Raw genomic sequence first — 12,237 nt, forward strand, 5'->3', positions numbered from 1 at the left:
GGTGCCCCTGAGGAGCCTGACCCCGGTCTGGGTGGACCAGGGATTCACATTTACTCAAAGCTCTGAGGTGACCCAATGAGGTGAAGAAAACCATTTAGGCACTAGGTCAGGTTCACCATCAATCTCACCAACCTCAGCTCATCAAAGCTCTATTTGAGGGTCTCTGGGGAGGCAGACACGACAGATGGAGACACTGGTTTGCTTCAGCTCCAAGGAAGGTCATCCAGAAACTCAAGGAAGCTAAGGAAGGAGCAGCAGAGGTGGACACTACGAAAGAGAGGGCCTGATGGGAAACGGCTCCTTAGAGGCAAGTTGTCTGTCTCATAAAGAGAGAAGCGCCAAGATGTATTTCAACATCGGGCCATTTGGGCAGATAGAAGTCATAACTTTATAGCCTAGGGTTGGGACCCCAGGGCAAAAGGCAAGGGTGAGTGGGGCTTGGAGACCAGGAGGGAGCAAAGGTGGGACTCAGGCTGGCAGAGGACACAAGCCTGGCCAGGACCAGGACAGGTGAGGAACCAACCGGAGAGGCAGGCAAACCCATCAAATACATACCTGATCCTTTCCTGGTGGCCCAGTGGGTTAAGGATCCGGCGTCGTCACTGCTGTGGCTCAGGTTCAGTCTCTGGCCCAGGAACTTCTGTGCACCGTGGACGCCACCAAAAATAAAAAAATAAAAAACAAACCAAAAACCCCACAAAAACAAACAAACAAAAAAAAACCCAGCTGACCTGATCCTTGGTGAAAGGCAAGGGGAGAGTGAGAAATTCTGATTCAGCTGTGACCGTTCCTGCAGCGGGAGCCATGGTTCTCAAACAGTATCCTGCATCAGAATAGACGGAGGGCTTGCATATTAGTTGCCCATTGCTGTGCAATGGATTTAGCAACTCAAACACTCATCATTGATTATCTCACAATTTTTGTGGGTCAGATATCCAGGTTCAGCCAAATCGGGTGCCTCCAGCCCCCGGCATCACCTTGGCTGTGGGGCATAATGCAGTCTCAGATGCAGGCTTGGTGGTGTTGGCTGGTGGGGGCTGCTTCCACCTATCCCCATGTGGCTGCTGGCCCGTCTCGACTCTTCATCTGTGAGTCTCTCCAGGGGCTGCCCGAGTGTCCCTATGGTCTGAGGCGGGGCCCCAGAGGGTGCCCCAGGGGAAGCCACAGTCTGCAGGCTTCAGGGATAAGATTGGGCCATGATGCTGTGCAGCTTCTGCTGTGGTCTTGCCATTCAAAACAAGCCACTTCAGTTCCTGCTATGGCTCAGCAGTAAAGAACCCGACTAGTATCCTTGAGGATTCGGGTGGGATCCCTGGCCTCACTCAGTGGGTTAAGGATCTGGCGTTGCTGGGGCTGTGGTGTAGGCTGGCAGCTGCAGCTCTGATTGGACCCCTAGTCTGGGAACTTCCATACACTGCAGGTGCGGCCCTAAAAAAAAGAAATTCACAACGAGCCACTAGGTCCAGCCTATACACATACGAGGGCACAAACCCCAGGAGAGGGAGATGGGAGGCCAGCCAGGGGACTGCCTCCACCATTTTTACCAAGTCATCAGGCCCTGGCCCTGCCCCAGAGTTTCTGATCCAGCAGGGCAGGTCCTGGGCCCAGAATGTTCTTTCCTAACAGACTCCTGGCTGGTGTGCTGCTGCTGCTGCTGCTGCTGCTGCTGCTGCTGCTGCTGCTGCTGCTGCTGGTCCAAGGACCACATTTTGGGAATTGCTGCTTTAAACTCCTACGTCCAGTTGCAGCAGGAAACAGGCTCCAGCCACTGCAGGATCTTGGACCTGACCCAGGCACCACGACCAGAGCCTTCACGGCTGAGATCCTGTTGAGCCTGAGCTGAATAAGAAAGAGGGGAGCAACATGTGTGAACTTAAGCCTTTGGACTTTTAACTCCCGCAAGAACAAGAGAATTGTCTTTGGGGGTTTAATTCCTTTGGTCTTTAATTTCTTAGGACTTCATCTCACAAGGGACTTCATCTCAAATTTGATTTTCCTGGGAACAAGGCAATAGGGGTCAGGGCAGTGTGGAAATTTCTAGGTCAGCTAGTCTTTGCAGTACAATTGTTCGATTGTACTTGTTTAATTTTGTTGAGGCTTGGAAATGTGGCCGGAAATTATTTGGGATGGGAAAGAGCACACACAGTAAACATTTGGTTTGGGGTAAATTGTAGCTTTGGGATGAGTTTTTTGAAAAGAGCTTCATTCAGATGTAATTCGCAAACCATACCATTCAACTGTGTAATGTGTGCAATTCTGCCATTCTTAATCGGAATTGAACAAAATCTCCACAATCTAATTTTGGAACATTTTCATTGCCCCCAAAGAAACCCCCTTCTCATTGCAGTCACTTCCCACCACTCTGCCACCCACCACCCCCAGCCCTAGGCAACGACTGGTCTACATCCTGCCTCCGTAAATTTGCCTCTTTTGGAAATGTAGCATAGACAGAACCGATGCAATAAGTAGGCTTTCTCTTGCTGACTTTTTCAAGTAGCATAATGTTTGCAGGGTTCATCACATTGCAGCATGTATTAGCCCACCATTCTTTTTATTGCCCAATAATATTCCATCGTATAGATAGAATACATTTTGTTTACTTCATCAATTGACACACATTTGAGGGTTTTCCCCCCCTATTTTTTGACACTAGGAATAATGCTGCTATAAGAAATCATGTGCAAACTTTTTTTTGACCACATACGTGGCATATGGAAGTTCCTGGGTCAAGGACTGAATCTGAACCACAGATGCAACCTACGCTGGATCCTTCAACCCACTGTGCCAGGCAGGGGTTTGAACCCGCACCTCCACGGTGACCTGAGCAGCTACAGTCAGATTCTTAACCCACTGAGCCACAGTGGGAAGCCCTACAAATATTTTTATGGTCACATTTCTTTGTTTTTTTTTTTGTTTCCTTGCTTGCTTGCTTTTTAGGGCCACACATATGGCATATGGAAGTTCTCTGGCTAGGGGTCAAATTGGAGCTATAGTTCCTGCACTGTGTCACAGCTGCAGCCACACAGGATCCGAGCCGTGTCTGTAACCTATACCACACCTCACAGCGATGCTGGATACTTAACCTACTGAGTAAGACTAGAGATCGAACCCACATCCTCATGGTTACTAGTTGGGTTGGTTACTGCTGAGCCACAACGGGAACTCCTATGGTCACATTTTCATCTCTATCAGTAGCCACATGGGAGGAGAACTTTTGGGTGATGTGGTAATTCTATGTTTAACCTTTTGCAGCTGCACTGTTTTATGTGCCCACCAGTGATATTTGAGGATTCTAATTTGTTATTGTCTTTCTTTCTTTCTTCTTTTTTTTTTTTATCTTTTTTTGTCTTTTCTAGGGCCGCACCCTCAGCATATGGAGGTTCCCAGGCTAGGGGTCCAATCGGAGCTGTAGCCGCCAGCCCATGCCACAGCCACAGCAACAGGGGATCTGAGCTGCGTCTGTGACCTCCACCATGGCTCACGGCAACTCTGGATCCTTAACCTGCTGAGCAAGGTCAGGCATGGAACCCACAACCTCGTGGTTCCCAGTTGGATGCGTTAACCACTGCACCACGACGGGAACTCCTGTCTTTCTTACTATGACCATGCAGCCAGGATGCAGTGGTATCTCAGTTTGATTTTGATTTGTGTCTCTCTCGTGGCCAGTGATGAGCATTTTCAGGGGCTTCCTGGACATTTGCATGTCTTCTTTGGGGAAATGTCTGTTCGAATCCTTTGGATCTTTAAACTGAGTTATTTGTCCTTTTAAAATTTATTTGGTTTATTCTTTCATTTTTAAATGTGGGGTTTATTTATTTAGCTGCCTTCTTATTGAGTTATAAGTCTTTGTTCTAAATTCTGGACCCATGTTCCATATCAGATATATGATTTCCAAAAGGTTTCTTCCATGCTGTGGATTGCCTTTTTTCTTTCTTTCTTTTTATTGTTTTTTGCTTTTTTCCTAGGGCCACACTCTCCGCATATGGAAATTCCCAGGCTAGGGGTCGAATCAGAACTACAGCTGCTGGCCGACGCCACAGCCATAGCCACAGGATCTGAGCCCCGTCTACAATGTACACCACAGGTCACAGCAACACCAGATCCCCAACCTACTGAGCGAGGCCAGGGATTGAACCCACATCCTCATGGATACTAATCAGATTCATTTCTCCTGCACCACAGTGGGAACTCTTTCTTAGCAGGATCATCAAATGACAAGACTAAAACAGCTGAGGAGCTAACTTGATGCTGTTGGTTGAGACAAACAATCCACAGGCTGGGAGAGGCCAGAGGCACACTCTTCCCCAGGGATTTTGGTCAAGAACCGATTTATAGGAGTTCCTGTCGTGGCGCAGTGGTTAACGAATCCGACTAGGAACCATGAGGTTGCGGGTTCGGTCCCTGCCCTTGCTCAGTGGGTTAACGATCCGGCATTGCCGTGAGCTGTGGTGTAGTTTGCAGACGCGGCTCGGATCCCGCGTTGCTGTGGCTCTGGTGTAGGCCGGTGGCTACAGCTCCGATTGGACCCCTAGCCTGGGAACCTCCATATGCCGCGGGAGCGGCCCAAGAAATAGCAACAACAACAACAAAAAAGACAAAAGACAAAAAAAAAAAAAAAAAAAAAAAAAGAACCGGTTTATAGAGCCTTAGAAGCAACAACAACGAGACAGGGCAGGACAGCTAGGGTTTCATATCTGACTTTATTTAAGAAGATCAAAGGACAGGGAACTAAGCGTAGAGGCAGCATTGGCTAGGCATCTGGGGACTGCCAAAGCCAGCACCCCTGCCACCAGGCTTGGGAACGTCAGGTGAGTGGGCCTCCGTGGACTCCAGCCCATCTGAGCTGATGGGGGCTGCAGCCCTGGCTCTGGCCTGACTGCCGTCAGGGGAGAGGCCCAAGCCACACCTGCCCCAGGGCTCCCTTCCTGAATTCCTGGTCTGCAAACCTGCAAGCAAGAGAAAATAGTTGACCCTCACCTCCCGGTGTTGGGGGGCCTTGTGACCCAGCAGTGGGTCTGGGGCACAGGTGTAGGAGGGGTAACACCCACAAGACTGGCTGAGAGTCCCACTGGCTGTGTGATCTCCAGCTCCCTGCTCCGTCACCAGGCAGGGGAACCCATGTGTAGTGCCTGTAATACAACACCTGGCAGAGCACATGACACATGAAACAACTGGAATCTGTCACATAAATGCATCTTATGTCTCCAGTCAGAATGTGAAGAGACTTTATTTTAGGTGGCCTCTCACAAAGATGGAACTGCATTTTTTCAAATGGGTGATAGGCCTTTTTTTCCTGGGATCTTTCCAAGAACTGCTTCAAAAGATGAGGTTTATTTTTCCCCCAGCATCAGGGCTCAGGGCCGGGAAGGCTTCCCTAGAAAGGGGAGGGGGTGAGGAAGTGGGTGGAAGAAAAGGTATTTGGGGCCCAAACACCTTCTCTGGGGGAAAGGGAACAGGGACACTGTGGGTTTTACCATGTGACTTCTCTTCCTCCTCGGGGCGGGTCACCTCATCATGCCACCAGAAAATTCCATACTGGTCAAGAGGGCTTTGCTGGGACAGGCTGAGACTGCAGTTCGGTGTGGTGTTAAATCTAGGTTTCCTATCTTGGGCTTTAGCACAGGTGACGCCATGTGGGGGCTGTAGTTTTTCCTCTTGAACAGGGTATAATTTAAGTGAAATTACCCATGTAAATAGATTTAGGACAGCACTCTGGATAAATGCTCCATAGGTTCTGGAACCTCTTCACTGATCTAACTATGTTTTGTGGTGATTTAAAATGTGGACACTTCTCACATTGAGAGGTGGGGTCTGTCAACCACGTCGCCTTTGGGTGGGCTCATGACTCCTTCACCCCCAAAACTGCAGAAGCGACCCTGTGGCTTCCAGGGAGCAGGGAAGGCTTCCTCCCCTGAGCTTCCTTGGAACTGTGCCCTGGGAGAAGCCACGTAGAAGGGCCCCATGAGACATGACTTCCCAGGAGACAGCCCAGCAGCTTGGAATGGGGTCTGTTCGGTCAACGCATCCACGAGTCCCAGGCCCCCTGCACGGCCCAGCCCCAGGCCTAGACCTGGCCAGGCCAAGGCTGCGGGTGGAGCTTCACTCCTGGAACCCCAAAGCCTTTCTGTGAAGGCAGGTGCAGGGCAAGAAGGGTCTGCTGCTGCCCCATGAGGATGGGAGACGGGGGGCAAACCTTCGGGGACAGCAGGTGGAGGGGATGGTCCCCACTGTCTTCCAGGTGTTCCAGCTCCAGCCTTGCAGGTGCAGCCGTGGTACGTGGGGTGCTGGCCTTGGAGCTGTTTGGGTGCGTTCCCTCTGTCACTGCATCTTTTGTGGTCACTGCAGCACCACGGGAGGGCCGTCACACTGCCATGAGCATGGCAGGCATGGCCTAGGGGTCAGCGGTGAGGAAGCATCAGTCCAGGAGCAACGGTCAAAGTGAGGACTGTGCAGCGGGAGGGGCTCAGGAATGGATTGTCCCTAGCCTGGAATTCTAAACATCTCGTTTTCTTCAGGACAGTGGTGACACAAGAGATGATATACCCTATTAATTAAAGTCTCTAAGCAAAGGAAAGAGCACACCGTGTGTCCTGAGCTCTCCACCTATAATGTGCAGCACTAAGCCTTGTTTTAACCAGGAGCCCAGAAAAGGGCAGGAGAGGTGGAAATTGATAAAATCCTTGCAGACTGCAGCATCTAGGGTGAGTCAGACAAGGCTGAGGCTCTTATTCTACTTCCCTCCCCACTCCGACCTTGATCGACCTTGAATCTGATAGGTATCCCACCCCCCTTTTTTGTTTTTGTTTTTTTTCTTTTATCTTTTGAGGGCCACACCCACGGCATAGGGAGGGTCCCAGGCCAGGGGTCTAATCGGAGCTTTAGCTGCCAGCCTACACCACAGCCACAGCAATGCCAGATCCTTAACCCACTGAGCGAGGCCAGGGATCGAACCTGCAATCTCATAGTTCCGAGTCGGATTCGTTTCCGCTGCGCCATGATGGGAACACCTCACCCCCCATTTTAATGTTAGCCTTTGTCTCTTTGTAGGTGCCCAAAATTGTTTGTAGAAAGAAGCAGATGCAAATCAGTACTTAATGTGTTTCCAGGGAACGTGACCAGCGAGTCACCCCGGGACTCTGACTGGCCCGCGGGTCCTGCTGCGGGCACCTGGGCTCTGGCACTTCCATCACCACCCCCTCCTCCTGCTCAGCCCCATCCATCATGGTCTGGGCTGACTTCTTTTTAGGCACAGCAGCCAACTCTCCAGGGTCTGAGGCCAAGGTCCCCTCCTCTCCCTTGTCCGATTATCAGGAGGCACCAGGGCTGAAGGCTCGGCTCCCCTGACCTGCCCACTCCCCGCTCCCAGCTGCCCACAGAGCCAGCGAGAAAAGGACCTCTATGAAAGAACCGCTAGATTCTGCTCCTGCAACACCTGAGACAGTGACCAACTCAAGGAGGAGCTGCTGTTACTTTTTTTATTGAGGAACATAGCAGACAACATGCATCTGGTGCACCTGGAAAGCAATTAAAAGAAAGAAAGGAGTTAGAGCCGTTTAAAAAAGGCAGGAGGAGCCTTCTGTGTGGGTCGCTGCGGTGCACGCAGAGGGCGCATCCACCAGGTGGGTCACCCATCAGAGGCGTGAGTGAGAGGCAGTCCACAGCCCGCCTGCTGCCGGGTCCCCTATTCATCGCGACAGCTGGACTTCACCAGGGAGGTGGTGCCCTTCCAGGGGACGGTGTAAACTTGGAAGGAGCACAGCGTTTTCTGCGAAAAGGAAAGAGAAGGAGGTCAGTCAGGGCGACAGTAAGAGGGACAGGTCCATGGCTCCAAGTCCAACATGTCCCCTGCGGCTGCCCGCGGGACTACACAGTCCCGGCCCAGGCACAGCCCTCGAGGGAGCAGCCTGATGGGGCCCCACCCTCCGGCCCAGCCCTGAGACAGGTCCACAGGGAGGACCCAGGGCTGGGACCCCCACTCCTGACAGAGGCAGAGCCTTCGAGGGGTGACAAAGGAGTGCACCCCCCCAAGGCTGAGCCCCCCAAGAACCAGCCAAGCCTCCGGAGAATCTGGCCTTTGGTGAGCAGGGCAGCATCACGGGGTTTAAGCCATCTCCAGGCCGCTAATTCCCTCTAATCAGCCCACGCGGCCGAGGAGGGGATTAAAGGACCCTTTTTTCCTCCCCAGCAAACACGCCCACTGTGTCCTCCATTCAGCAGGTGATAAGCCCAGAGCACATGGTGCCCCAACTTCCCAGCTAAACTACCCTACAAATTCAGAGTGGTCGCTCACACACACGCACACACACACACCCAGCACTCACCTGTGACACTCCTCCACAGGCACACATATGCCCCACCCCTCTGCCCCCATCAGACACATACCTTCTGCAGGTCCGGCTGGTTGGGGAAGGGACAGTTGTCCAGGTTGGCCTGGGACTTGGTGCACGTGGTTCGGCCAATCTCCACTTCCAAGAAGTAGTTCATCCCCGCCACGACCTGTACACATGGAGCGCAGATGAACCTACAACACCTGCCCGCTGCAAACACACGGTCACCTTCCCACGGGCTGCAAAGCTGCACCCAGGAAGCGCCCCTGGCCCTCCCCGGAACTTGTTTATGAGCTGCCCTGAAGCCAGGGACCAACATTCTATTAACTGGGTCCAAGAACAGAAAGTGCAACTCCAGGGGACCAGCCAGAGTGTGGAAAAGCAACAGGCTGGTGCCCGGAGCCTGGGTGGGGACGGAGCACACAGCATCTGCAGGAAGATGGGTGCCTGGCAACTACACTTCAGCGAAACTCCAGTCTCGGGTGGGGAGTCCACAGCATCCCATTCCTCCCCTGTAACCCAGGTTTATTTACACCCTCCCGTAAAAGGAGGAGACAAAAGCTTCACATACACGGATGTTTAAGCCAATAAAAAACGCTTGGAATGCTGACCATTCAAGTGTGATTTTCAACAGGAATATTTCTGAAGTGTGTCACAGTCTGTGTGTCTCTTACACTTGAGATTACAGACGTGAACCCTGGCCACACACTGGTACCCAGACAGGCCTCATTAGAACCCAGAGAAGCACGGGCTGCGAGGCCAGGGACTAGGCTGCAGACCCCACCTGGTGGAGCCACATGGTGTCCCGTGACCCCTCTGCTGTCAGCTTCCCCCCATGGTCCGTGAGCTAGTCTCACACCCAAGAGGAGCAGGCTGGAGGGGACCTGGTGAGCAGGGGCACTTGCCCACCCAAAAAGGACAGCGCCAGTGCACTGCTGCAGGAAGAGAAGTGGGTCTGGTCTTGACCATTTTCTGCCATTTCAGGAGAAAGTGGCAGGAAGCCCTCTGTGCTGGCCGGCATGCAGGTCAGAAGGTCTAAATTCTAGCCTTCCTTCAAGGGCCAGCATGAGGCCCCGCAGCCCTTCCTGCCTCTCCCTCTGCCCCTTCTCCTCAAGAACAGGCTCCTTATCTGGCCAGGCTGGCAAGCAGAGGCAGGGGCAGGCTGGTGTGCCCATCTCAGGGTGGTGGTAAGATGTCACAGCCCAGAGGCTGCCCCCGTGGATGTGACCTGTGGGCGGAAGCAACAGTCCAGGAGCCTTTGGATTCTTACGTCAGACCCCCCGCCACTGCCCCAGTCCAGGACACACCGGCCACCACAGGCCAGCTCACGGACTCGTGTTTGCTGACACCATCTGGGTGCTCCAGGGAGCAGCCAGGCCCCACAGGGAGGACACTTGGAGGGTCGGACCCGAACACCACTGCACGATGGGGACGTGGAGGCCATGTGAGCTGAGCGGCACCTGCCAAGGAGGCTACAAGAAGTGCACACCTGTTCTGTGTGACTTGAGGAAACATCAGGCCAAACCAAATCCAGCGACAGTCTGAGCCACAGCTGGCTGGACCTTCAGAAATAACACCAAGATCACAAGACAGACCAGGGGCTGCCTCGGAATAAAGGAGGCCACAGGACAGCAGCATGTGGCCTGACAGTGTCCTCGGCTATAAAGGACTGGGAGATAGATAACTGGCATCTGAGTAAGATTGGTGTATGAAAGTGTTAGTGTTTGATTCCTAATCTTCAAAATTATTTTGTGCCTTGGAAGAAAACAACCTTGCTTTTAGGAAAAATACACAAACGTGTTGTGTACCCAGGAAGGGTCAGAAAAATTAATGTGTATAAACATCGCTACACACATGTATGTGGGGATGAGGCGGGTCAAGCAAATTCTGCAACTTTTTAACATTTGAGGAATCTGGGTGAGAATCTACAAGGACTCTATGTATCTTTGTAACTGCCCGATAAAGTCTGAAATGATGTTAAAAAGTTAAAAGGAAGGTGCTTAAAGAACCATTCAGGGGCAAAGTCAGGAGCGCAGCCAGGTGTGGGTGTGTTTTTCCCTCTCCTCAGGTCATCTAGATGGCAGCTCGCACGGACCCCCCAGTCCCAGGAGGCTGGTCCCTGACCCCAGCGCGGACCCAGATTGCGGGCCAGGCCGGGCCCACGCCAGGTGACACCCCGAGAAGGGCTGTGGCCGCCGGGAGAGGCCGGGGGGCCACGCCAGGGTGAGAAGCGCATCAGCGTCTGTGCAGATCCCCCGGAGCCTCCAGGGGCTGAAGGGGACCCTCCTCCCAGGACCTGGGGGCTCGGCGGAAGCCGGGCTGGAGACGGCGCCCGGCCTCCCGCAGTCAGGGCCGTCCCGCCCCTGCGCCCCCTGCCTAGTTCCAAAGCACTCAGGCTCTGCACCCTGGCCCCGCGCCCCAGGCCGCTGCTCTCAGGCTCCGCACCCCGCCGGTCCGGCCCCTGAGCTCCGACTCCGCAACTCGATCCCGCGCCCTCTCCTCGGCAGACGCACCTGCTTGCGGACGCGCAGCACGCGCAGCACGCGGCCGTGGTAGGCGTCATTGCTCGCTTTGTTGTACTCGCTGAGGGCAAAGGACAGCGCCTGCTGCACGCCCTCCTCGTTGACATCCGCGTCTATTAGGCCGCCCACCAGGCGGCCCTTGTGGCCCTGTCCGGCCGCGGGGCTCACGGCCAGGGCGAGGGCCAGGGCCAGGGCGGCCAGCAGGAGCAGCGGGGAGCGCGGGGACCCGGCCATGGTCTCTCGGAGACAGACGGAGTTTCGGCCCAGCGGCGATCAGATCGCTAGCCCAGCCGGGCTGGTAGTTGTGCTTTTATCCCCCGCAACTGGGCCCTGGCCCCGCCCCCTGCCCCGCCCGGCTCCTCCTCTTCCGCCCCTCCCCATCCGCCGCCCATCCGATCCTTCCCGGTCCAGCTGCTTTCCAGCTGGATTCTCCTAGGTCTCTCCGAAAGTGTCATCTCCTCTGGGCCGGCGAATCTTGTAACCCAACTCTGTACCCAGGTCTGGAAGGGGAGGAAGGGCGTCTGGCCCCCGGGGGGTGTCTAAGCGCCTGGTCCGCGTCTAGATGTCCCCGGAGCGGGGCTGCGGTTTCCGTCTGCGGCCTGTCCTGGGGAACTTCTTTGCCAAACATTAAGTGAATTAACCTTCATTTGGGAAAAGCTCATCGGGTTCTCTTACTCAAACTCATTTCTTTATTCGACCACCGAACCCTTCTGGGGCTTCTCCCTGGCCAGGGCGTCTGTAGATGGAGCATGGAGGGGTGGGGGTGGGGGTGGGGAGATACTCCAGGCGGTGGAGCCCCTGAGAGTTGAAGATGTTAGGGAAACTATTTTCTAAGAGACACATTAAACAGAGCAGAAAGAAAAAAGTCTATGAAAGCATAATACTTTCTATTTAACCCAATATATCCAAAATTTTTCAACATACACAGCCAATTGTGAATGACACATTCTCCACTCTTCTATACCTGCACTATGTCTTTGGGGTCCTGTGAGTGCATTTTACCCTTCAAACAGGAGTCACTGTCTCACCGGGTCCATCTCCTGTGTCCCATGACCAAGTGTAGCTGCTGTGGGGCGCGGTGGGTGTAGGGCCGTGGGTCGCAGTAATCAGTAATGACGATCAGAGAGTGACAGGGGCTCTGCTGAAAGTGAGGTGAAGGATGAAACAGAGAGAGACATGGACATCCCTGGACCCTGGCCACAGATGCCCCTTTGAGAAGACAGAGCTTTAGGCTGACACCTACCCAAAGGGCAAGAAGTCCCTCAGGCACAAAGAAGGGAGACTTGGGCAGAGGGAACAGCCAGTGGGAAAGCCCTCCAGCGGAACTGTCCTGCTCTGGGGATAGGAAGCTGCTGGTGTTTAAGCAGAGGAGGGGTGTGATCTGGAAT

General features: G+C 53.6%; 1 protein-coding gene across 1 annotated transcript; it reads right to left on the reverse strand.

Annotated features, from left to right (window-relative positions):
* Nucleotides 1-7,666: 7,666 nt before the first annotated feature.
* Nucleotides 7,667-11,098, reverse strand: CST3 (cystatin C). Its single transcript, NM_001044602.1, is given in 3 exon segments — nt 7,667-7,765; nt 8,383-8,496; nt 10,841-11,098. Coding segments are annotated over 3 exon segments (441 nt in total). The 5' UTR covers nt 11,084-11,098; the 3' UTR covers nt 7,667-7,681.
* Between the last annotated feature and the right edge of the window lie 1,139 nt (nt 11,099-12,237).

Source organism: Sus scrofa, chromosome 17, assembly GCF_054392235.1.
Source record: "Sus scrofa isolate SSC_HxYL_T2T_F1_AM1 chromosome 17, Sscrofa_HxYL_maternal_Yorkshire_Landrace_v2.0, whole genome shotgun sequence".
NCBI lineage: Eukaryota > Metazoa > Chordata > Mammalia > Artiodactyla > Suidae > Sus > Sus scrofa.